The 27,039-nt window shown below is 46.6% G+C and overlaps 1 protein-coding gene across 1 annotated transcript; it reads right to left on the bottom strand.

Moving 5' to 3' along the window:
* Positions 1–7,733: 7,733 nt before the first annotated feature.
* On the bottom strand, positions 7,734–26,526 carry TBRG4 (transforming growth factor beta regulator 4). Its single transcript, XM_058181814.1, has 11 exons — positions 26,344–26,526; positions 23,220–23,624; positions 21,540–21,863; positions 18,474–18,645; positions 16,913–17,070; positions 15,883–15,993; positions 14,153–14,297; positions 11,437–11,682; positions 9,502–9,610; positions 8,591–8,705; positions 7,734–7,907 (listed from the first exon to the last, which is right to left on the bottom strand). The coding sequence occupies exons 1-11, from the start codon at positions 26,509–26,511 to the stop codon at positions 7,806–7,808; spliced, it is 2,055 nt and encodes a 684-aa protein (XP_058037797.1). The 5' UTR covers positions 26,512–26,526; the 3' UTR covers positions 7,734–7,805.
* Between the last annotated feature and the right edge of the window lie 513 nt (positions 26,527–27,039).

Genomic DNA, 27,039 nt, shown 5'->3' with positions numbered 1-27,039 from the left:
GACGAGGGGCGCTTCCGGGACGCCCCCTCCCCTTTGCACCGGTCGACTGTTTTCTCGGGGCGGGGGTTCTCCGGCCGGCCGGCTGGCTGAGATTCGGGACTGGGGGGGGCGGGGGTTCTGCGCAGCCGGCCAGGAGGAAGAAGGGAGGGGAAAGGGGGATGGCAGGAGGAGGAGGAGGGAGAGGAGGGGCGGGCCAGGAGCCCACTGAGACTGCGCGGTGGCGAGGAGGGTTCGCTTAGTAGGGTGGGTGGGCGGGGGGCGCACGGCTGGTGATCCAGGCTGGGATGCCCGGCTGGGATGCGGAGCGCTCCCTCATCCCGGCTGATGTCAGCGGCGGCGGAGCTTCTCTGGTCCAGCCTCCTGCCTCCTCCACCTCCCTCCCGGAGTGGGGGGGGAGGGAAAGTGTGGGGGGGCATGTGCCAGGCACTGCAGAGAGCGAGGGGGAGGGTGGGAGAGAGGAGGGAGAAGGGGGGGCGGAGGTGGCTGGGGAGGCTGGGCCGTTGCATCAGCCCGGCGGCCGCGGAGCAAGGGGAGCGGTGGATCCGTTTGAACCCCGAAAAAATGGGTGTGCGAGGCTCGGAGGGAGCAGCCAAGGAGGGATGGCGCCCCGAAAAAAAGGGGATGCGAACCATAGCATCAAGGCAGAGCTTGCTCTTCACAAAAAGGGGGTGCGAGCCTTAGCAGCAACAGCAAAGGAGGGCTTGCACCCCACAAAAAAGGGGGTGCAAGCTGAGCAGGAAGACAAGCTGGTGCCCCACAAAAGAGGGGGTGCAAGACTCAAGAGCAGCAGAGAAGGAGACCCTGCACCCCTCAAAAAGGGTGCAAGCCTCAGCAGCAAGGCAACGCTTGCACCCCATAAAAAAAGGGGTTGCCAACCACCGCCAAGTACCACTTGGCCCCTGGAAAAAACGGGGTGCAAACCTAAGCAGCAGAGACTCCGCTCACACACACCTCCAAAAAGGGTGTGGTTTTTTTGGCAAGCCATCAGTAGCAGTAGCACTGTTTCAACTCCTACCCTCAAAACGACGCTATAGAGCACTGCACACCAGAACAACTAGACACAAGAACAGTTTTTTCCCGAAGGCCATCACTCTGCTAAACAAATAATTCCCTCAACACTGTCAAACTATTTACTAAATCTGCACTACTATTAATCTTCTCATCGTTCCCATCACCAATCTCTTTCCATTTATGACTGTATGACTGTAACTTTATTGCTGGCAATCCTTATGATTTATATTGATATATTGACCATCATTTGTGTTGTAAATGTTGTACCTTGATGAACGTATCTTTTCTTTTATGTACACAGAGAGCATCTGCACCAAGACAAATTCCTTGTGTGTCCAATCACACTTGGCCAATAAAAAATTCTATTCTATTCTATTCTATTCTATTCTATTCTATTCTATTCTATTCTATTCTATTCTATTCTAACAAAGAGGGGGGTTGCAAGCCTGCAGGAGGCTGGGGGAGTGGAAGAGGGTCCCCCTTAGTGGGGGAGAGCATGGGGTGGGGCTGTGTGGGTCCCAGATGCAACGGGTCCCCCAAAAATCAACTGCTCCCATTCATAAAGGCAGATCCAGAAAGGCAGATTTGGACAGTGTGTCACAACATCCCTGCAGGGTGGGCCAAGGAACGAAGAGACCAACATGTGCGTTTGGAGTCTGCTCTGACTCAGACATCCGACAGTGGACTCCCCTCCCTCCCCACCTAGTGTGATCCCCTCCTTTTGCTATTTGGGGTGGGTGGGGGGGTCTCCTGCTCCCCCCAAATCATTCCCAAGAAGGAAACCCCTGCACAGGCAGAAAAATGAAGGAGACTTACGGGCTGTCCTTGACTTATGATGGTCTGCTTAGCAACCGTTCTGAGTGACAATGGCCCTAAAGAAAAACAGGGGGTCATTTTTCACACTTAACGACCATGGCAGCATTCTCCCTGGGGTCACATGATCCACTTGTGGACAGCTCTGCCACTGATTCATCGTTTAGAATAGAATAGAATAGAATAGAATAGAATAGAATAGAATAGAATAGAATAGAATAGAATTTTATTGGCCAAGTGTGATTGGACACACAAGGAATTTGTCTTGGTGCATATGCTCTCAGTGTACATAAAAGAAAAGATACGTTCATCAAGGTACAACATTTACAACACAATTGATGGTCAATATATCAATATAAATCATAAGGATTGCCAGCAACAAGTTATAGTCATACAGTCATAAGTGGAAAGAGATTGGCGATGGGAACTATGAAACGATTAATAGTAGTGCAGATTCAGTAAATAGTCTGACAGTGTTGAGGGAATTATTTGTTTAGCAGAGTGATGGCCTTCGGGAAAAAACTGTTCTTGTGTCTAGTTGTTCTGGTGTGCAGTGCTCTATAGCGTCGTTTTGAGGGTAGGAGTTGAAACAGTTTATGTCCAGGATGCGAGGGATCTGCAAATATTTTCACGGCCCTCTTCTTGATTCGTGCAGTATACAGGTCCTCAGTGGAAGGCAGGTTGGTAGCAATTATTTTTTCTGCAGTTCTAATGATCCTCTGAACTCTGTGTTTTTCTTGTTGGGTTGCAGAACCGAACCAGACAGTTATAGAAGTGCAAATGACAGACTCAATAATTCCTCTGTAGAATTATAATTATTAGTTATTAATAATTATAATAATTATAATAATAATTATAATAATTATAATAATTATGAGTTATGACGGTCGCATTGTCCTGAGATACCGCAAGCAATGTCCAGGGGTGGGGAAGCCCGATTTGCTGAACGACCATGTGACTAATCGAAGAAGTGCAGAGATTCACTTAACAAGGGTGGCAAGGAAAGTTGTTCCATGGGGCGAGGATCCCTTAACAAAGATTCTTGCTTAGCGAACAGAGAGGTTGGGCTCAAGTGTGGTCGTAAGTTGAGGACTGCCTGGATTTCTCTTGGAAAGCAGACCAAAAAAACTTTTTTTTTTGCTTCTCTATCTAGCCTAATATTTGGATCTCCTGGTGGCCTCCCATCCTGGGAGGAAACACACAGATTGATTTAATTTTGGACATTGAAGTTGGATCAGTGCTGCCACCTGCTGTAGCGAATCTTAAAATCTCCCTTGATTCCGGCTCCTTTTCTTGCTGCAAAATTTTAAATTGTGGGGGAGGGGGCTGGATTGGATGACCTCTTCATGCATCGTTTTATGAGCTGGAGATGGGATGTGAAGGCATGGAGGATCGAATTGTGATTTTTCCAGAACTGGAAAAATTGTGAGAAAATGGGTTTTTGGTCTCAGAGCTTTTCTGAGTCTTTGTTGGTTGCTGGTTCCTCACTGTGCCTCGGTGGATCTGTGTGTGTGTGTGTGTGTGTGTGTGTGTGTGTACACCAATATATTTGTCTTTTTGTTTCTGTGTGGCTGTGTGTAAATCTGTATCTCTGTGTATGTGTATGTTTCTGCATTTTATCCATTTATCCATCTAGTATTCATCATCTAGTATTTATCCATCCATCCATCCATCCATCCATCCCATCTGCCTATTCATTCATTCATTCATTCATTCATTCATTCATTCATTCATTCATTCATTCTGTCTGTCTGTCTGTCTGTCTGTCTATCATCTGTGCATGCATGCATTGCATCCATCATCTTTCCACAGTCACCTATTTATCTACCTATTTATTTATTTATCTATTTATCTATTTTAGAATTTGGACTAGAAGACCTCCAAGGTCCCTTCCAACTCTATTGTTCAGTTTTATAGATAGATAGATAGATAGATAGATAGATAGATAGATAGATAGATAGATAGATAGATAGATAGATAGATAGATAGATAGATAATCTCCCGCTCATCCCCTCTTTCTCTTTCTCTGTCTCTGTCTCTCATCTCTTTCTCCCTCCTCCCTCCCCTCCCTCTCTCTGTCTCTCATCTCTCTCTCTATCACTCTCTCTATCATCTCTCTGTCTCTCTCTCTCTCCCATCCATCTATCCATCCATCTTTTGCCTTCTGCAAGTTTGAAAAATATAGTAATCTGGAAAAGATAAACATAATTTAATCCCTCTTGACATTGTGGTCAGAAACTCTTCCACCAGGATTTTTCCACAGCTACATTTTGCCAAAAAGAACGGTCGGCACCGTAAAAGACGGGTTAATCCCAGTTTCCATCAGCCCAGGATATCATTTAAGAAAACCGGACAAAGGATGGGCTTGCAAAAATGACCCTTGGAGGCGTGGTTGACGTGTTTCACTCTTGTGACGTGAAAACATTCCATTGGCCTTTGCAGGTGTCATCGCCAGGCGGTTGCTATAGAAACTGCCTCCTGGTCCTCCTGCCTTTTATCTCCATGGCGACGGGCAGGCAAAGCCTGCTTAGGGATGGCAGCTGAAGAGGGAGGAGGATAACAATGGTTGTGCGTTGCCATCTTTGTGCCTCCATTTAAGGGGGGGGAAAGGGGGTTGCATTTTGGGGGGGACGCAGGTATTTTGGGGGGGGGGGCGACACAGCAGGAGGGATTTTGCAGGGCCCCTCTGCTCTGCACCAGGACTTGGTACAAACCCCATGTGAAACCATGGTTTGCCTAATGCAGTATCCCCGCACAGACGTCATTGTTGCAACAGGCTCAGAATCCTGGTCATCATCAAACCTTGAAAGACGGTTAGATTTTTGCCTCCAGGGGACAGTGAGGATCAGGGTGGAACCTGGGGCTCTCTGAGCTTGCCAGGTTTTTTTATTATTATTATTACTTCATTTTGTCACAACAGTATACACAAACACTGTCATAAGTAAAAAAAACATACCATGAAGAAAATATATATATATATATAAGTAAAGAATATGCATTAGCTATATTAATTTGATATAATGAAAGGGAACAATAGGACAGGAACGGTAGGCACTATTGTGCTCTTATGCACGCCCCTTATAGTCCTCTTAGGAATGGGGTGAGGTCAATAGTAGAGAGTTTTTGGTTGAAGTTTTTGGGATTTTTTTTTTTTTTTGAAGATTTTGGGTTTTTTAATTTTATTTATTTATTTATTTTGAAGATTTTGGGATTTTTTGGGGATTTGAAGATTTTGGTTGAAGATTTTTGGGATTTCTTGCAGACGTTTCATGACCCAAGTAGGAAACACCATCAGGGATAAAAGGGAGAGAGTTTGAGGAGGAGGAGGAGGGGGAGGTCGAAGAGGGGGAAGAGGAGGAGGAGGAAGGAAGTGGGGGTTCCTTGAGAGCTGGGTGGTTTTCTTGCAGACATCTCATGACCCAACTAGGGAATTTCATCAATGCTAGAAGGGAGGAGGACTGTGGGACTATTGGCTCTCTCTGACCTTGGTTTTTTTTTGCAGATGTTTTGTGATCCAACTAGGGAACATTCTATGGTGTCAGAAGATAGATGGAAAGAAGGAAAGAAAAAGTGAAGAAGGAAGGAAGGAAACAAAAGGGAGGGAGGACGGAGGGAATCCAGTTGAGTTATTGGTGAGTGACAAGTTAAGCTGGATGAAGCCCTCGCTCAGTCTTGTGAACCTAGCAGCTGGAAGATGGGTGGACTTCAACTCCCAGAATCCCCCAGCCCGCCATTGTTTTCTGATTTTCTCCACACTTCAAGGATTGTCTGATGCCAAATGCCCATATTGGTTCACTGGCCGCAATGAGCCAAACATTGTCAAATCAACCCCAACTGTCTCCCAGATCTTGGTGACTTACGTTACAACGATTGTAAAATGAGTCTACTTATCCTTGCGATTTTGCTAAGCCACAAAGTGTCCCGTCCCCCCCCCACAAAAAAAAGTGTATTAAAGATTAAAGATTTTATTTTTATCAAAATAAAAATAAAAAATTGTTTCTTTCACAAATTTGGCACACTCCACATTTATATTGAAACTGTAAAATACATGAACACGGAGCCTTTTGGCCGCACAGGTGAAACAAATAGGATAGTCCTCAACTTATGACTGCAACGGAGCCTTTTTTTTTGCCGCTAAACGAGACAGTTGTTCGAAGTGAATTTTGTCTCATGTTAGAACCTTTCTTGGCCCAGTTAAGTGAGTCACAGACAGATTAATCTGTCTTATCTGTTGACTTTTGCTCGAAACACTCACAAAAGCAGGATCACATGACCCCCGACCATCGTAAATACGAGTCGGCTGCCAAGTGTCGGAATTTGGATTGAAAGGCCAAGGGAACACTGCAACAGTCTTAAGTGTGAGTCAGTGGCCAAGTGTTCCAAGTTACAATGGTGCTGGGAAAAGGGACTTAGGGCCTTTGTTTGCATTTAACGACCGTCGCAAATTCAGACACTTGGCAACCGGCTCCAATTTATGATGGTTGCAGCGCAACCTGGCCTCCCGCGATTGTCTTAGTGACCGGTCAACAAATGACCGTGCCCCTCCCTTAAAAAAAACTTATTTGCTTAACTTATTTGCTCTTCTGGAGCAAGATTCTCCAGAAGAAACGTCTCACTTAGCAACCAAAATTTGCAAACTCTGCGACGGTCGTAAGAGGCGGCGTAGCATCGTGTGCCGGCTGCCAAGTGCCCCCAATTTGATGATCGTTGATGGTTGTGTGAGGAACAGTCCTCTTTTTTGGGGAGGGGGGGTGTTGTAACTTTGGTCGCTAGACGGACAGTCATAAATCGAGGACGGCCCCACCCTCCCCTCCCCCTGACCCTGAGGAGACCCCCACTCCTTTTCGAATACCCTGAAATCCAGGAAGACCAGAAAAAGAAGCCAATTCTGTACAAAATAATCATTTAATTCCACGCGATTTCACATTTACTCGCACTTTACACCCAGTTGCAAAGTTCTAGTCCGCTAAATCTTTGGCGAGGGCTTTCTGCATCTTGTCTTTAAGATATTGGGTCTTCTTCCACTCTGTGTTCAGGTTGAACCATTCGTGGTAAGGAACCTGGGGAGGAAAAGAGAAGATTCAGATTTCCAGGAAGACGGGGAATCAGAGTGTTGGAAGGGATCCTGGAGGTCATCTAGTCCAACCCACTGCTCGAGCAGGAGATCATAGGATAATGGAAGATTTATGACCTTGGGGATCATCTAGTCCAGCACCCTGCTCAAGCAGGAGAGTGTGATAGAATCATAGAATAATGGAAGGGACCTCGGAGGTCATCTAGTCCAACCCACTGCTCGAGCAGCAGACCCTGATAGAATCACAGAGTGGGAAGGCACCTTGAAATTATCTAGACGCACATTTGGGGCTCAGCTGCAATCGTAACTTGAGGACTATCTGTAGAGTGAAGCAGAAAGACCCAAGACCCCACCTCCTCCTCCTCCTCCCAAATTCATATATTTATCTATCTATCCACTTGGATGTATCTACCGTCCATCCATCCATTCATCTAAACAGGCAATCCTCATATATCTATGTTTCATTTAGTGACCGTCAACAAATGACCGTGCCTCCTTAAAAAAAACTTATTTGCTAAACTTATTTGCTCTTCTGGAGCAAGATTCTCCAGAAGAAACGTCTCACTTAGCAACCAAAATTTGCAAACTCTGCGACGGTCGTAAGAGGCGGCGTAGCATCGTGTGCCGGCTGCCAAGTGCCCCCAATTTGATGATCGTTGATGGTTGTGTGAGGAACAGTCCTCTTTTTTGGGGAGGGGGGGTGTTGTAACTTTGGTCGCTAGACGGACAGTCATAAATCGAGGACGGCCCCACCCTCCCCTCCCCCTGACCCTGAGGAGACCCCCACTCCTTTTCGAATACCCTGAAATCCAGGAAGACCAGAAAAAGAAGCCAATTCTGTACAAAATAATCATTTAATTCCACGCGATTTCACATTTACTCGCACTTTACACCCAGTTGCAAAGTTCTAGTCCGCTAAATCTTTGGCGAGGGCTTTCTGCATCTTGTCTTTAAGATATTGGGTCTTCTTCCACTCTGTGTTCAGGTTGAACCATTCGTGGTAAGGAACCTGGGGAGGAAAAGAGAGAAGATTCAGATTTCCAGGAAGACGGGGAATCAGAGTGTTGGAAGGGATCCTGGAGGTCATCTAGTCCAACCCACTGCTCGAGCAGGAGATCATAGGATAATGGAAGATTTATGACCTTGGGGATCATCTAGTCCAGCACCCTGCTCAAGCAGGAGAGTGTGATAGAATCATAGAATAATGGAAGGGACCTCGGAGGTCATCTAGTCCAACCCACTGCTCGAGCAGCAGACCCTGATAGAATCACAGAGTGGGAAGGCACCTTGGAAATTATCTAGACGCACATTTGGGGCTCAGCTGCAATCGTAACTTGAGGACTATCTGTAGAGTGAAGCAGAAAGACCCAAGACCCCACCCTCCTCCTCCTCCTCCCAAATTCATATATTTATCTATCTATCCACTTGGATGTATCTACCGTCCATCCATCCATTCATCTAAACAGGCAATCCTCATATATCTATGTTTCATTTAGTGACCGTTCTGAGTTACAACAGCACTGGGAAAAAACGGACTTAGGACCGTTTCCCCCACCGATCAACGTTCAGACCCTCGGCACTGACTCGTACTTACGATGGTCGCCAAGGTCCCGCAACCCCCTTTTGTGACCTTTTGACGAGCCACCTCAAGGGGAATGATAGATTCGCTTAACGACCATGTGGGTGACTCACCTCGACAATGACGAAGCCGGCAGTTTGGAGGTGCCGTCGCTCCAGAACGAAGCGGCCCAGAAGGTCTTTGCTGCGGCTGCTGAAGTTGGGGAACTCCCAGAGGAGGAAAGCCAGCCTAAAGAAGGAAGGAAGGAAGGAAGGAGAGAGAGAAGAGGGAGGGAGGAGATAGAAAGGGAGGGAGGGAAGAAGGAAGGAGATAGAGAAGGAGGGAGGGAGGAGATGGAAGGAAGGAAGGAAGGGAGGAAGGGAGGAAAAGAGAAGGATGGAGAGAGGGGAGGGAGGAAGTAAGGAAGGGTAGGTAGATAGGTAGGCAGGAAGGACAAAGAAGGAAGAAATGAAGGAAAGGAGGAGGAGGAAGATGGAAAAAGGGAGCACAATGGAAGAAAATAAGAAAGAAAGGAAAGAAGAAAGGGAGGGAGGGAGGGAGGGAGGACAAAGAAGGAAGCAAAGAAGGAAAGATGGAAGGAAGGAAAAAATGAGGGAGGAAGGAAAAGTGAGGGAAGGTAGGAAGGAAGGAGAGAGGGAACAGAAGAAGGAAAGAAGGGAGGGAGGGAGGACAAAGAAGGAAGAAAGGAAAGAAAGAAGGAAAGGAAAAAAGGAGAATGAAAGAAAGAGGCAAGGAAAAGAACGGTACAGAAGAACGGAAGGAAGGGAAAGGAAGAGGAAGGAAGGCAAAATAAGAAAAATCAAGCAGAGCTAGAAGAGGAGATTGTAAATATACAGAAAGCCAATTCCACCTCCCTTTGTACACTGATACCATAAGCTAGTTGGGTCATGAGACGTCTGCAAGAAAACCACCCAGTTCTCTCGGTTTCTGGATTCAGCCATGTTCCCTTTTTGTTACCTGGCTATTTCTGGGGGGAGGGGGTCAACTCCCCCTCCAAGTTGCCTACCTGTAGGGAGGGTCTCACCTTTTCACCCCCGACGCCAAAGACTCTTTGGATGGCCAGTCCACTGATAATGCGTCACATTCAGCGACAGGGAGCGGGTTGTTTTCGGAGTCCAAAAGCATCTCAGCATCTACAAAGAGGAGAAGAATTTAATTCTTCCTCCTACAGGAAGTCCTCAAGTTACGACCATGAGGGAGCCCCAGAATTTACATCGCTAAGTGAGACACTGGCTAAGGCAGTTTTGCCCTATTTTGCAGGCCCCAGCCGTTAAGCGAATCCCTACAGCTGTTCAGTGAATCTGTCTTCCCCATTGCTCATCGGGAGGTCGCAAAAGGGGATCACATGACACCCAGGATGCTGTAACGGTCATTAATACGAGTCAGTTGAAGAACAGTCCGAATTCGGATCATGCAACCATGGGGACGGTCGTAAGTGTATGAAAAACGGTCCTAGGTCGCTGTTTTCGGGGCCGCGGTAGCTTCAAATGGTGACTAAATGAAGGGTGATAAGTCATGGCAGTTGCCCGAAATTGGAGAATATGACTGCAATGACGGTCGTAAGTGTGAGGACTTTCCCAGAATCCCTTATTTGTGGCCGTCGTAAACAAACGGCGGTAAGTCAAGGGCGACCTGTAGATGGCAGTTGCCCAAATTTGGAGCATGTGACTGCGGCAACGGCCGTAAATGCGAGGGCTTTTCCCGAATTCTTTTTGTGGCCGTCGTAACCTTGAACAGTCGCTACACGAAAACAAAGAGACCTTGGCCCAGGGTGTAACGGAAAGCAAGAGGCCCAAATTTGTTCAGCTTCGAGGGAGATGGGGCAGAGTGGATGATGGGTTTCGGAACCGTTGCAGGTTACAGCAGGAGCTATAGAGTGTCCTGAACTTAGAACCGTTTGTTTAGTGACCGTCCAAAGATACAAAAGAGCGTTTTTCACACTAACGATTGTCGCAGTATCCCCGCGGTCAAAATTCCAATGCTCAGCAACTGACTCGCGTTTACGACAGTCACAGCACCCCAGGACTGGGGTCATGCGATCCCCTTTTGCGACAGTCCAACGATCAAGGTCAACGGGGAAGATGGATCTGCTTGAGCACCGATGAGTGTGATCTGTTTACCAAGCGCAGTCATTCGCCTGCGCTCACTGGACGCTGGCAAGATTTTGCTGATAGCCCATGGGCCACAGCCTCTAGGAAGGGATAAAATGCATGCAGGGTTTGGGAACTGCTGCAGGTCCGCCACAGGTACAGCTAGCTACTCCACCACTTACTACGCTTCGTTTAGTGACCGTCCAAAGTTAGAATGGCCCTGACAAAAAGGACCATTTTTCACACTAATGACCGCTGCAGCAGCATCAAAATTCCGACCCTTGGACACTGACTTGTCTTTGCAATGTTCTCAGCTTCCCGTGTGTGTGTGTTTGTGTGTGTGACGCGATCCCCTTTTGCTGTGTCAAGGATTTGCTTAATGACCGCATGGCTCCCTTCCCCGCTGCAGGGATTTCCCGAACAGCAGCAGCCAGGAAAGCATGTCAAAATGGGGCCAAGCCTGACTTCACAAGCGCCTGGCTTAACGATGGTCTTTTCAAGCCGTCGTTAAGTGGGCGACCTATAACGAGGTGTCTCCTGCCAGGGGGTTGGACTAGAGGACCTCTAAAGTCCTTTTCGAAGATTACTTTCTGGCTTCTATGTACTTACAAATCTGAACTGAACCAAATTGACCGGTTGGGGATTCATTTAACGACCGGCAGGAGAAAGGTCGGAAAAGACAACCAAGGTCTCGCTTAGCAATGGACATTCGGGGCTCAATTGCCGTCGTAGGTCGAGGACTAGTTTTTTTCGAGCATTCAGGGAGCTGCAAGTCGAGATAGCTGGGGAGCTAAGCCATTCCCTCAACTGTTCGTGGGGGTCCACCCCTAAGCCCCCCCCAAATCTGACCCGGCACTTGAGGGTCTCACCGAGCTTCCAGCCGAAGGGGGTGTGCACATCGAAACGGACCTTTGCCTCACTGCCAGCCACCTTGGCAAGGATGGTGTTGACCTCGGTCTGGAGAGAAGTGGGGGTCCGATCAACCCCCAAATCCTGGAGGGTCAGTTTATCTGGCGGTAAGAAGGGCCCGTCGTAACCCGGAGACTCCAATTGGGCCGTGGTGTTGATGTGCATGAGTTTGAGCCACGAATTCTGACGGGCCGGAGTCCAGTTTCCTGAGAGAAGCGAGAAGAATCCAAGGGGTTGGAAGGGAGTGCCGAGGTCATCTAGCCTGACCCCACCTCCCCTGCTCGAGCAGGAGGAGCAGAGGAAAAACACGTGGGGGAGGGTCTGGAGCGGGGGGGGGCGGGCTATCCTGAATGGGGGCTTTCTTTCTCCTGCCTTCCTTGTCCCATTTCTTCTCTCTCCTTTTGTTTCTTTCTTTTCCTTTTCTTTCCTTCCTTTTTCTCCTTCCTTCCTTCTTCTTTGTCCATTTTTCTATTCTTTCTTCTCTCTTCATTTCCTTCCTTCCTCTCTCCTTCCATTTGTCTTCCATTTTCCTTCCTTCCTTTTCAATTTCAATTTCTATCTCCTTGATTCTCTTTTCAGTTCCTTCTCTTTCTCCTTTCCATTCTCCCTTCCTTCATCCTTTCTTCCATCCCTTCTTTCCCTCCCTTCCTCCTTTCCTTTCCTTCATTCTTTCCTTTTCTCCCTCATTCTCTATTTCTATTCTTTCTTTCCCTTTCATTCTTTACTCTCTATCTATCTCTCTCTATCATATATTTATCTATCATCTATCTATCTGTCATATACCTATCTACCTACCTACTATCTATCTCTATCTACCTACTTACCTACCTACCTATCATCTGTCTATCTATCATCTCATATATTTATCTATCTACCTACCTACTATCTAACTATCATCTATTTGTCTATCTCTACCTACTTATCTACCTACCTATCATCTGTCTATCTATCATCTCATATATTTATCTACCTACCTACTATCTATCATCTATTTGTCTATCTATCTCTACCTACTTACCTACCTACCTATCATCCATCTATCTATCTATCTATCTACCATCTATCTCTACCTACCTACCTACCTACCTACCTACTTACCTACCTACTATCTATCTATCTATCTATCTATCTATCTATCTATCTATCTATCTATCTATCTATCTATCTATCTCTACCTACCTACCTACCTAGCTATCTGTATCTATCTACCTACCTACCATCTATCATCAATTTATCTATCTATCTATCTACCTACCTATCTACCTATCTATCTATCTCTACCTACCTACCTACCTACTTACCTACCTATCCTCTATCCTCTATCTATCTATTTATCTATCTATCTATCTATCTATCTATCTATCTATCTATCTATCAATCTATCATATATTTATCTACCTACTATCTATCTATCATCTATCTATCTTTATCTACCTACTTACCTACCTATCTATCACCTATCTATATCATCTATCTATCTATCTATCTATCTATCTATCTATCTATCTATCTATCTATCTATCTATCTCTACCTCTACCTACCTATCATCTATCTATCATCTATCTATCTTTACCTACGTACCTACCTACCTAACCTACCTATCATCCATCTATCTTATATATATCTATCTACCTATCTATCTATCTATCATATATTTATCTACCTACCTACCTACCTATCATCTATCTATCATCTATCCATCTACTTATCTACCTATCTATCTATCTATCTATCTTATCTATCTATCTATCTATCATCTATCTATCTCTACCTACCTACCTATCATCCATCATCTACCTACCTATCTAGCTACCTACCTATTACCTATCGATTGATCTATCATATATTTATCTACCTACCTACCTACCTACCATCTATCTTATATTTATCTACCTACATACTTATCTACTATCTATTTATCTATCTATCTATCTATCTATCTATCTATCTATCTATCTATCTATCTATCTATCATATATTTATCTATCTCTATCTTCCTACCTACCTACCTACCTATCATTCATCTATCTATCCTATCTATCTATCTATCTATCTATCTATCTATCTATCTCTACCTCTACCTCTACCTACCTATCATCTATCTATCATCTATCTATCTCTACCTACTTATCTACCTACCTAACCTACCTATCATCCATCTATCTTATATATATCTATCTACCTATCTATCTATCTATCTATCATATATTTATCTACCTACCTACCTATCATCTATCTATCATCTATCCATCTACTTATCTACCTATCTATCTATCTATCTATCTATCTTATCTATCTATCTATCTATCATCTATCTATCTCTACCTACCTACCTATCATCCATCATCTACCTACCTATCTAGCTACCTACCTATTACCTATCGATTGATCTATCATATATTTATCTACCTACCTACCTACCTACCATCTATCTTATATTTATCTACCTACATACTTATCTACTATCTATTTATCTATCTATCTATCTATCTATCTATCTATCTATCTATCTATCTATCTATCTATCATATATTTATCTATCTCTATCTTCCTACCTACCTACCTACCTATCATTCATCTATTTATCTATCTATCTATCTATCGATCTATCTATGGTTACTCCAACACCTTCTACCCAGCCCCGAGACTGATCATTGGACTTCTGTTCTACATACCAAAGAAACTGGAGAAAAACTTAGGCAGCAGAACAGTCTGGAAATGGACGGCCTCTGCTTGCTGTAAGACACACAACGACCAGACTAGGTCGACCAGCAGGGGAGGGTTTAGGCTGCCCAGTTGACCATCCAGGATGTGGTGGCTCTGGAAGATGGAGAAGGGCAGAAGGAGAGACTTAACTGGGAGAATTCCTGCCCTGAGCAAGGGTTGGATTAGAAGACCTCTAAGGTCCCCTCCAGCTCTAGGAGTCCTCAGACCTCCGAAGTCCCCTCCATTTTTTTTAAAATTCTAAGCCGAAACAGTCACAATAGAAATAGTCCTTGACCTAATAACCAACTGGGTCCAAGTTACAATGGTGTTGGAAAATAAAGAAGACAGTGATGACGGGTCCTTGCACTTACGACCATGTCAGCATACTGGCAATGAGCTAATCACGATTCAGGTTGTTTCAGATGGACGCTGAACTAATAATTGTAAGTAGAGGATTACCAGTGATAATTTTGCACCCATTCAGACATTAATTTAATTTTCTTTTTTTTTTTACTACAGGGTTTGTCCTTTCACGTCATTTCTCTAAATTTATTTATTTATTTATTTATTTATTTATTTATTTATTTATTTATTTATTTGGTTTTTATCTTGCCTTTATTATTTGATAAGTAACTCGAGGGCAGAAAGATACTTAATACTCCTCCTTCCTCTTGTTTTCCCAACCACAACAACCCTGTGAGGTAGGCTGGACTGAGAGAGAGAGGGGCTGGCCCAAAGTCACCCAGCTGGCTTTCCTGCCTAAGACGGGACTAGAACTCACTATCTCCTGGGTGATTGGCCCAAAGTCACCCATCTGGCTTCCCTGCCTAAGGCGGGAGTAGAATTCACTGTCTCCTGGTGATTGGCCCAAACTCAGCAAGTTAGTTTTCATGACTAAGCCTGGACTAGAACTCACGGTCACCTGGTTTCCATGCTAGCAACCTCACTAGACCAAATTGGCGCTCTCTCTTCTGTTGTGTTCTATTCAAGACAAGACTATACAATATAAGATTATACAATACAAGTCAATACTATACAATACTGTGCAATACTATACTAGACAATATTATACTACACTATACTATGCTACAGTACACTATAAAATATAATACATACTGTACAATACTATACAATATTAAACTATACAGTATTATACAATACTATACTACACTACTTTATACTACAATATACTATAGAATACTGTGCAATACAATATTATACTACACTATACAATACTACAGTATACTATGCTATGCTATACTATACAATATAATATTATACTATATTATACTATACAATACTACACTACTTTATACTACAATATATAATACTGTACTATACTATATGGTACTATAGAATACAATACGTATTATACAATACCATACTATATACCATAATAGTAAACAATACTATACAGTATACAATACACAATACAATACTATATAATACAATACTGTACTATTCTATACGATACAGTACTATTGTATATTATAGTATACTGTATAATATAGTACTATATAGTACTGAACAATACTGCGCTATATTATACTGAACTATATTGTACAATACTATGCTATGCTATAACTTTGTATTGGTTCTATATAGAGTATTTTTAATCAACAGTTTTAAATAACTGGGTTTAATTTCAGCTTAATCCACGGGATGTGGAGCTGCACAACAGAAAATAGCAAAGAATCACCTTGGTGTAAAAGTCCTCTTTGTTGCTGGGTTGAAAATTCAAGCGGGCATAAGAAACCAGGAGATTAACCAGCTGGCTCAGAGTAAATTTCTTGCTATTGTGGATGAAGTACTACGGAGGAAAAAAGGAAGAGGAATTATGAATTTTTCAACCCACGGGAGATCAGAGAGCAAACGGCCAAAGCAAACACCAGGGCAGATGGTCCTCCACTTACAACAATTCGCTTAGTGACCATCCGAAGTCACAACAGCCCTGAAAAAAAGTGACTTAGCCACATGGTTCACACTTATGACCGTTGAAGCATCCGGTGATCGAAGTTTGGACATTTGGCAACTGACTAATATTTATGACGGTCGCAGTGTCCCAGGGTCAGGTGATCCCCTTTTGTGACCTTGTTAACGGGGAAGCCAGATTCACTTAACAACCGTCTGACTAACTTAAACAAATGGCAGGACTTGGCTTAACAACAGTGGCAGGAAAGGCTGGGAAACGGGGCGAACAAAACTTACTTCAGGTCTCTCTTAGCAACAGAACTGTTGGCCTCAATTGTGGTCATAAGCTGGAGGATTCTGGGAGTTGAAGTCCACCCCTCTTAAAGCAGGGGTCTCCAACCTTGGTCCCTTTAAGACTTGTGGACTTCAACTCCCAGAGTCCCTCAGCCAGCAAAGCAAAGCAAAGCAAAGCTGGCTGAGGAACTCTGGGAGTTGAAGTCCACAAGTCTTAAAGGGACCAAGGTTGGAGACCCCTGTCTTAAAGTATACCAACACTGGTTGGGAGTCCCACCACGAGAACCAACACAAGCCAAAACTCCATTCCATCCACCGAGAAGATTCTGGAAGGATCACCTCAGGATCTCTTCCTGTTGACTTGCTTTCTTCCTTTAACCTTCGGGTACGAGCAAACCGTCCCTTCCTTCCATTCCGTCGGTGGTCAGCAGAACCGGACTCCTCGGGGATTGCCCTTCTAACCTGATCCGGAGACCCTTCCCTACCAACCACCCGTGTCTTCTCCTGCCTTCCCCGGAGCTCACCTCGGCAGAGGCCTCGAAGAAAGGCAGGTTCAACCATTTGAGGTAGGAGAAGGACTTCACGCAACGGACCACGTCGGTAGGAGGCAACTTGGAGAAGTGGGGCAGGAGGTCCGAGCAGATCTTCTGGAACATCTGAGTCTGGTGGAAATTCAGCTTCCCTTTCGCAGGAAGAGAGGGAGGGAGAGGCGGTTGGGACGTTGGAAGAAGAGGAAGGTCCAAACCCATAATGGATGTGGAGAAAGACCCCCCAAGGCAGGAGGTCTTTTCAGTTGTCCAAGGTTGTCCCATCCCTGGTGAGGTTCACACTCAACACCTCAAGGTAAGAGGTGTGGAATTTTATGTTTCTTACATTTCGTAAAATTTTAGGCAAGCTGAGGGTGCTGGATGGACCAATAGGGGATGAGGAACCACAGAGGGTCAGATCTTCTGTCCTGGCACCAGGGATGATCAGGAAGCCCCCGAGATACACCAGCTCAGGGCCTCCTGACTCTACGTAGCTCTCTGATATCAGAAAAGGGTGCCTGGATCGCCTTGTAGCCTCCAGGTCTAGGTGACTATGGCTCCCACCGAGCATGGGCCCCAATCCTCTTGACGGGGAATGATGGGAGTTGGAATCCAGCTCAGCTAAGAGAGGGGCAAACAGAGCGCGTATCTCCTAGCTCCAATCTAACCCATTTCCGCTAAGTTCTCCCATCTCGCGACAGCCAACGGAAGTCCAAACTCTGCGACCCATCGCTCTCCGTCTGCTTCATCAGAACACAAGTGACGCCCCCAACCCCAGTATGCACGGTCCTCGTTTAGTGACCGTTCATAGTTACAGCAGTACTGAAAAAAAGGGACTTCATGACCGTTTTTCATACTTATGACCATTCAGTGATCACAATTCAGCCGCTTGGCCGCTGACTCATACTTACGATGGGTCGCAGCATCCTAGGGAGCAGTGTGTGTCACCTGATCATCGCCTTCCGAAGAGCAAAGTCAATGGGCCCAATTCGCTTAATGACCGTTTTTGAGTTGAAAGGATTTGCTTAATGAATGCGGCAAGGATGGTCGTACAACCGGGGAGAAACTCACCCCCAACGTTTCACTTAGTGACCAACATTTTGGGCTCCACTGCGGTTGTCAGCTGATGATGGCGGGGATTTCACTTAACAACAGCGGAAAAGAAAGGGGGTGCCAAGGGGTGAAGCTCACTTAACAATGGTCTCACTTAGCGACAGAAAGGTGGGCCTCGATTACAATTATCATAAATGGAGAACTAACTATGTTGTCCAAATGCTTCCTGGACATTTTTTTTAAAAGGCCAGGGAAAAGAGTCCTTGACTTACAACGATTCATTTAGTGACCGTCAAAAATCGCAACGGGGCCAGAAAAAAACATAGCAGCTCCACACTGTGATGAGGCACTCAAAACCGGCTCATCAAAGCCCAAATTTCCTCACTCGGCCACAGAAATTCGGATGATCCTATTTTGCAGCTGTAAGTCAAGGAAGAAACCCCCTATTCGGCGAATTCTCCCGACAAACCGAATTTTCCCCGGGAAAAGGAGACAGATCGCTCACCAAAAGCATAAGCCAAATCCAGGAGGATATCCGGCTCGACGGCGAAATGCTTCTGGACAAAATGGTAGGAGATGGCTCGAAGAAGCGGCAAGGAACGGAGGTTTTGTTGGGCCAGGATGACGGCGATCCTCCGGATGTCCTCGGGAGAGAAGTGGGCGGCCAGCTCCAGGCTCTGCGGGGAAAGATCCGTTTAGCGTCAGGGACAAAGAGGACTGAGGGGAGGGGAGGGGGGAAGAGGCAGGGAGACCGGGCGGGAGAGAGGGAGGATGTGTTCTGTCCCCCTTCGCCTCACTCAGAGCGATGACTTAATTAGCCGGCGCTATCAGCTCTGGCAGCAAACTAGCGAGCGTCTACCAAGTGTCTCTGTTATCTCCCTCGACGCCGATGAGTCAACAAACAATACTTCACCTCTAGTCAAGCAGCTGATTTGCCTGCTACGAAGAGACACAGCAGCTCTGGCTGCCTTTATATCCTGTGGGATGTGGCTCCATGACTCAGCACTTCCTAGGCCTGCCCCACCCTTGCTTCTGTTGTTCCCGCCTCTCCTGCCTATGAAACCTAGGATCCAGCCAGGCCTGATTGCCATCAGCTGGGTCTGAAGGCGTGGCCTGGGGGGTCGGGAAAGAGTCAGGGGATGGAGGCCTCGTTATCTCTTCCACCTGGCCTGCCTCTGGCTCCTGGAGCTGAGCCAGGGAAGCCGGTGCTCCCGAGATAAGTCCTGACGACCCTTCCCTCTCACTTTCCAAGTCACTTTCTGGCAGGGGGCCCGGCTCGGGGGGGCGCAGACACAACAGGATGGAAAGTGGCAGAGGGAAAGCATAAGGAGCAAGGAGGGAAGTGGGGGGATGTGGAAAGGAGGAGGGGGTGCTCCTCGGTGGTCTCTGAGCTGGGTGCATTTCTTACAGACCTTTCATGACCCAGTAAGGGAACGCCATTGGTGCGAGAAGGGAGGGGGGATGTGCAGAGGAAGAAGAGAAGGGGTTTGGGCTCCTTGGTGCTCTCTTGAGCTGGATGGCTTCCTTGCAGACATCTTGTGACCCAAATAGGGAATAGCATCAATGCTAGAAGGAAGGGAGGGTTTAAAGGGAGGAGGAGGAAGGACTGTGGAGTTTTCGGTGATCTCTGAGCTGTGTAGGTTTCCTTGCAGATGTCTCACGACCAAGCTAGGGAACCTCATCAGTGCTTGAAATGAGAGGAATTTGCAGGAAAAGGGAGCCAGGGAATTAGGAGAGGGAGGGAGAGAGGGAAGGAGGGAGGGAAACCTCATCAGTGCTAGAAGGGAGGGGGGTTTGAAGAGAGGAGGGGGAGAGGGAGGAAGAGGGCAGCTGTGAGGTTCTCGGTGGTTTGTAAACTAGGTGGGGTTTCTGCAGACATTTCATGACCCAGCTAGGGAACATTATCAGTGCTAGAAGGGAGAGGAGTTTTCAGGAAATTTCCCTTGATTCGAGTATTGTTTTCTGCTTGATGGTTTGTCTGCTGATAATCCCTGCTTATCTGGGTTTCTCTTTCCATGGAGTTCTTGATGCTCTCGGAATTTTGGGGATTGTCTTGCAGATGTTTCAGAAGCTCAGAAAGCATCAAGGACCCTACTGTCGTCCTCCTCCTCCGTTCCATAAATCCCACTTCCTTCTAGAACTGATGAGGTAGTCTACTTGGGTCATGAAACGTCTGGCAGAAGACCGCCAAACTCAGAGCGCATCGAGGACCCCCCCAGTCCTCCTCGTCCTCCCTCCCCTCCCTGCTCTGATGATGTTTGACGGCCGTCATTTGATGGCTGTCGCCAGGGGAGCATTTTATCAGGTTCGCCTGATTCGCCAGTTGCGCCCCTTCCTAGACCGGGACTCCTTACGCACGGTCACTCACGCCCTTGTTACTTCCCGCCTGGACTATTGCAATGTTCTCTACATGGGGCTCCCCTTGAAGAGCACCAGGAGGCTCCAGCTAGTCCAGAATGCGGCTGCGCAGGTGATAGAGGGAGCACCTCATTGCTCCCACATAATACCTATCCTGCGTGGCCTGCACTGGCTGCCGGTAGCCTTCCGGGTGCAATTCAAGGTGCTGGTTATCACCTTTAAAGCGCTCCATGGCTTAGGACTGGGCTATTTACGAGACCGCCTTCTGCCACCGATAGCCTCCCAACGACCTGTGCGCTCTCACAGAGTGGGCCTCCTCAGGGTGCCATCGACCAAACAATGTCGGTTGGCGGCCCCCAGAGGGAGAGCCTTCTCTGTGGCGGCACCAGCCCTTTGGAATGAGCTGCCTCCGGGGTTGCGCCAACTCCCCGACCTCCGTACCTTCAAACGTGAACTTAAGACTTTATTATTTCATTGTGCGGGACTGGCCTAAGCGTAATTTTTAATCTTAATTTTAAATGGGTTTTATGTCGGTCTATGACCGTTTTAGTCTATTCGGCCTATTGAATATTTGCTTTCAATTCTGTTTTAAACTTGTTGTTTGTATTTTGTGTTTTTAAATATGGCTGTAAACTGCCCTGAGTCCTTCAGGAGAAGGGCGGTATAGAAATTAAATTATAAATAAATAAATAAATAAAATGTTAGCTGGTTGGGTCCTGAAATGTCTGCCAGAAAACCCCCAAACTCAGAAAGCATGAAGGACCCCACCCTCCTCCCCTTCCTTTCCAGAAATCCCACATCTTTATAGCACTGATGGTGTCGCCCAGTTGGGTCCCGAAACGTCCATAAGAACACCCCCAAGCTCTGAGAACACCAGGGACTCCACAGTCCTCCTCCTCCCCACTCTTCCTCCTCCTCTTCCTCCTCCTTTGCCAGAATTCCCACATGACTGATGACGTCACCTAATCGGGTCCTAAAATGTCCGTCAGAACAGGGGTCTCCAACCTTGGTCCCTTTAAGACTTGTGGACTTCAACTCCCAGAGTCCCTCAGCCAGCAAAGCAGGGGTCTCCAACCTTGGTCCCTTTAAGACTTGTGGACTTCAACTCCCAGAGTCCCTCAGCCAGCAAAGCTCTCTGAGAGTTGAAGTCCGCAAGTCTTAAAGGGACCAAGGTTGGAGACCCCTGCGTCAGAAAACCCGCAAGCCAAGTTACCTTGTCCTCCAGCCGCTCCCGGAGTTGCGGCGAGAGGTACCCCCGTTTGGCCATGAGCATGGCGATGGTGTTGGCATCTTCTATCTCGGCCCAACGCATCTCCAGCTGGGCAAAAAGCTCAGTCAGAAGCTCGTGAGGTTTCTCCTTGGGGATGTAGGTGGCTAGGTAAGTGGCCAAGGATGCCAGGCGCCGGTAGGAGAGTTCGCGCAGGCGCCAGCGCAGCTCCTGCTCAGCTGAATGCAACTCCTTCTGCTGGGGGTTGACCCCCAAAAAATAAAGACTCTTCAGGAGGTTAATCAACCCCATTTGATGGATCCTGGAGGCCTGCAGTGGGGTGGGGGGAACAAAACGCAAGCATAATTTATTTATTTTTAATTTACTGTTATCCCATTTCTTTTTTTGCGGGTCGTCCTCAGCTGACAATTGCTCCAATATCAACCAAAGTGGCAACAGGGTTGACAAAAAAAGGACCGAGACTACCTAAGCTACCTCACCGTCTCCTGATGACTGGCCCAAAGTCACCCAGCTGGTTTTCATGCCTCAGGCAATATTAGAACTCAATGTCGCCATGTGATTGGCCCAATGTCACCCAGCCAGGTTTCCTGCATTAGGCAGGACTAACTTCTGGTTTCTAGGCCAGCACCTTAACCACTATGCTAAACTGGCTCTATACACAAAGAGGGGGTTGTATTTTGTCACTAATTTCAGATACACCTCGATAGGAAGCTAGTGAGCAGGCATAGATTGTACCTGCAGCTCTTTCCCCTCCTAAGGAAAAAGCCTCTCACTAGTGACGGTAGTCCTCTTTTAGTAACTGCCACATTCAACGACTTTTCAATGTTACGCTGGGGCTCAGAAAAAGAACGTGCATTTCAACTTTCTCCATGTCCCTCAGCTACACGATCCCCATTGCAGTCAGAGTTTGGAGAGAAAGGGATTTGCAGAATTTGGAGATTATAAGAGAGCAGGGACACAAATGGCAATACACGCTGAAAAAGAATGCCTGGCATGGTACGCAAACAATTTGGTGTATCTCCTATCGTGATCCTACTTACTCCACCTACCATGGATTTCACCTCCCGAATTTCCCAGTCACCAATTCTGGAAGCTGGAAGGGAGTTCCGGACATTGAAGTCCACGTATCTTAAAAAGCTGCCATGTTGGAAAAACGTGAACTAAGGTCTAACTTCATCACAAAACTTTAAGATATCTCTTCTTTAAGATATCTGACGGGGCACTGTCGCACCCAAGACATTAGAGATGCTCCCTGGTTGAGCAGAAAGCTGATCCATGTAGAGTAACCGGCATCCTTGTGTTAAACCGTCAGGAGAACTCCGTTCTCATCCAGGAAGTGTCCTTCGGGACGAAAAAGGCATCTGACAGGATTGAAACTCTCAATCCAAACTCTCCTACGTACATATCTAAACCTGCCTTCTTCTGGCCACCCAGGACACCCAGAGGCTTCTGAACACAAAGAGACCCATAACTACCTCGTGTTAAAATTTCTCTGTCAACAGAGATCGTTCTTGTCCAGCAAGCACCTGTCAGGACAGAAAAGGCATCTGACAGGAGTCCCAATTCAAACTCAGCCACATATCTAAATCTGACTTCTCCTGGCCTGGAGAGACCTGCTACCAGGAGATACAGCAGGTTCTGCACATAGGGAGGCCCACAACCTACCTCCTTGTACGTGCGATGGAGCAGCGCTTGGAAACGTTTATCCTTCAAGATCTCCTCGTGGTCCAGTTTCAGCTGTGAGGCCAGATGGGACAAGCGTGTGATCATGAGGGCGGCCTGGTTCCCGCCAAGGTCCTGCAGATGTTCAGGGGAAAGGAGTTCCTCCACGCTGGAAGAAGCCATGATGAGGTCTTCCCACCTGGTGGGCTTCTCCAGGGGTTTGCTCTCCGCCTCCTTCACGGAGATGTCTGCCACTTGCGAGAGGTTGTAAGTGGTCATCGAGACGTAGGGAGGTCTGCTTGACCGCATAGCCTTGGTCAACTGGCCAGCTTGGAGGCCCAAGGGAGAGAAGGTTCGGCAGAGCCAATACCAGCGGTGCATCAGCCTGGCCGCCATCTTGCTGGGGATCTGCAGGGAAGGGGAGAAGGGAGGAGGGGAAAAGAATAGAATAGAATAGAATAAGAGTAGAATAGGGTAGAGTAGAGTAGAGTAGAGTAGAGTAGAGTAGAATAGAATAGAGTAGAATAGAGTAGAGTAGAATAGAATAGAGTAGAATAGAATAAGAGTAGAATAAGGTAGAGTAGAGTAGAGTAGAGTAGAGTAGAGTAGAGTAGAGTAGAGTAGAGTAGAGTAGAGTAGAGTAGAGTAGAGTAGGATAGGATAGGATAGAATAGAATAGAATAGAATAGAATAGAATAGAATAGAATAGAATAGAATAGAATAGAATAGAATAGAATAGAATAGAATAGAATTTATTGGCCAAGTGTGATTGGACACACCAGGAATTTGTCTTGGAGCATATGCTCTCAGTGTAGATAAAAGAAAAGATACCTTCATCAAGGTACAACATTTAACATTTACAACACAAATGATGGTCGTAGGGTGTAATTTAACACTTAATGATAAGCAGCAAAAATTACAGTCATACAGTCATAAGTGGAAAGAGATTGGTGATGGGAACTATGAGATTAATAGTAGTGCAGATTTAGTAAATAGTTTGTCAGGGTTGAGGGAATTATTTGTTTAGCAGAGTGATGCCCTTCGGGAAAAAACTGTTGTTGTGTCTAGTTGTTCTGGTGCGCAGTGCTCTATAGCGTCATTTTGAGGGTTGTTGTTGTTGGTCCTTTGATTATCAACACTGCGCCAGCAAGCCGCTTGCATATAAACAGAGAGCAACTCCCAGTTCCTCTTAGAACTGATGATGTTCCCTAGTTGGATCATGAAACATCTGCAAGGAAACCACCAGGCTCAGAGAGCACCAAGGACCTCAAAGTCCTCTTCCCCCACTCCACAACCCCCCCTTCCTTTTAGCACTGATGATGTTCCATAGTTGACTCAACAACCAAGGGCTGCACTCCTTCTCGTCTTTTCTACTCCAGAAACACCACTCTTTTTTAGCACTGATGATGTTACCTAGCTGGGTCATGAAATGTCTTCCAGCAATCCACCAAGCTGAGAAAACCAGGGACATCCCTCCCCCAGTCTTCCTCCTCCTCCTCTCCACAAACCCCCCCCCTTCTTTTTAGCCTTCAACAATGGCTTGAGGAAACCCAATCAAACAAACAGAAATATTCTCAATCAGAATAGAGGTGGAAGGAACCTTGGAGATCTTCTAGTCCAACCCCCTGCCTAAGCAGGAGATAATAGATCATTTCAAATAGGTAGCTGTTACCCAGTTGGGGTAAAGAAAGAAAAAAAACAAGCCAAGGACCCATCATTTTGACTCTGAGCTACAAACATTCGCCTTTATAGATAGGTGGGTGTTCAGTCTTTTCTTAAAAGCCTCCAATGATGGAGCACCCATGACTTCTGGTGGCAAGCTATTCCACTGGTTAATTCTCCTCACTCTTGGGAAAATTCTCCTCAACTCCAGGTTGCTTCTCACCTCCATTAGTTTCCATTTGTTGTTTCTTGCCTTCTGGTGCTTTGGAAAATAAGTGGACCCCCTCTTCTTTGGGGCAGCCCCTCAAATATTGGAAGACTGCTAACATGTCACCCCTACTCCTTCTTTTCTCTAGATTAGCCATACTCAATTCCTCCCACCGTTCTTCATGTGTTTTAGTCTCCGGGTCTTTAATCCTTTTAGTTGCTCTTCTTTGTACTTTTTCCAAAGTCTCAACATCTTTTCTGTAATGTGGTGACCAAAACTGGACGCGGTATTCCAGGTGGGGCCTTACTACGGCTTTACAAAGCAGTAGTAATGCTTCACACGATTTCGATTCTATGCCTCTGTTTACATAACTCAGGATCATGTTCGCTTTTTAGGTAGTAAAATATAGGTAGAACCGTATATTTAGTGACTGTTGTTACAACACTGGGAAAAAAAAGACTTATGACCGATTATCACACTTATGACCATTGCAGCATCCCCGTGGTCACGTGATCCAAGTTCGGATGCTCGGCAACTGGTTCGGATTTACGACGGTCACAGTGTCGTGTTGATCTGCTTTTGCGACCTTCCCCCAGCTAAGTCAAATGGGGAAGCCCAATTCATTTAACATTGTGTTACTATTAACAACCGCAGCGATTCACAACAAAGCAAGGTTGTAAAAGGGGGCAAAGCTCACTTAACGACGGTCTTGCTTAGGAACAAACGTTTCAAGGCATGACTGTGGTCGTATGTCCAGGGCCATGATCCAAGCCCATAATCCCCCCCCCAGACACACACACACACACTGATAAGCAAAACTGGATTGCGGTCCTCGACATACAACCTCAATGGAACCCAACTTTGAACGGTCACTAAACTAACTGACGTCAATCAAAGACCAGCTGTAATGAACAATCGCTAAGGAAGGCGGTCGTCCAGTCAACTGCCCCGTTTTACGACCTGGCTTAATACAGTCGTTAAGCGAATCCGGGACGCCCACTCTGCGAGAGGCCTGGACTGGATGGCCTCGGGATGCCTCCCCATTCCGGGATCGTCTTCCCCGCGGCCAGCATTGAGGCCCCGTGCCTCTGGGCAACAGTGATGGGATATGTAGTCCAAGGAAAAGGAGTCCAGGCCGCGGTTTTCGTACTGACAAGAGAGATAAGCGGATGGCCTGCCCCATTCACGCCTGTTTTCCACTAGCAGCTGACGATGGAAGGCCTCGGTGCCATGAGAACCGTGCTTGAGGCGCCTTACCTTCCCAGGGCCGCCGTCGCAGAGCGAGGACTGACCTCCACCCGTCGCCCGCACGTCCGCTGCGGCTCGGAAAGAAGCGCCGCGTCGCCCCTCGATGACGTCACGGGCCCCTTCCACAAGTCGCGCGACCTGCACCAACATAAATTTGAAGACTTCAAATCCCAGCATTCTTAGCCGTGACGACGGAGGGGGAGGGATTCTGGGAGTTGAAGGCCGGAGCTTATGAGAAAAGGAGCCATGTTGGAAATGGTTCGCAAAGCGCATGCGCGATTCAGGAAAAAAAGGGCTCAGTTACAGGGTTTTCTGTAAAGTTGTTCCCAAAGTGCATCCGCATTTAGGGAAAGAAAAGGGTTCAGTTTAGAAATAAAGACCGCCGCGGACCTCCAATCCCAACATTCTCATTCGAGACGATGCACTGGGAGGAACTCTGGGAATGGAAGTCCGCGCCATTCATGAGGGCTCAAGGGGGGGAAAACGTTTTCAGTGCGCATGCGCGCTTCAGAAATAAAATGTCTCAGGAAAGAAAAACGCCTCAGTTTAGGGAGTGCTCGCCTCCACCCCACCCCGGTAAATCCGAATTCATCCTTTTCCTTCTCCCTCCGCCGCAACTCCGATTAAAAAGAACGGGAGAAACCGCCTCAGGGAGGCGGTCGACTACGACTCCCGTCGTCCTTTTCGCGCGCCCCTCCCCGACCC

This window comes from Ahaetulla prasina, chromosome 4 (assembly GCF_028640845.1).
Source record: "Ahaetulla prasina isolate Xishuangbanna chromosome 4, ASM2864084v1, whole genome shotgun sequence".
Lineage (NCBI taxonomy): Eukaryota > Metazoa > Chordata > Lepidosauria > Squamata > Colubridae > Ahaetulla > Ahaetulla prasina.
This window is presented reverse-complemented; position numbering and strand designations above follow the sequence as displayed.

Bases quoted from the DNA above. Each gene is read 5' to 3' on its own strand.
- TBRG4 (XM_058181814.1), bottom strand. From the start codon at position 26,511: ATGCTGGGATTTGAAGTCTTCAAATTTATGTTGGTGCAGGTCGCGCGA. The intron at 15,994-16,912 runs GTGAGCTCCGGG...TTTCCTCCGTAG, and splicing joins TCTTCGAGGCCTCTGCCGAG to TACTTCATCCACAATAGCAA. The intron at 14,298-15,882 runs GTGATTCTTTGC...TCCATCTTCCAG, and splicing joins AAGAGGACTTTTACACCAAG to AGCCACCACATCCTGGATGG.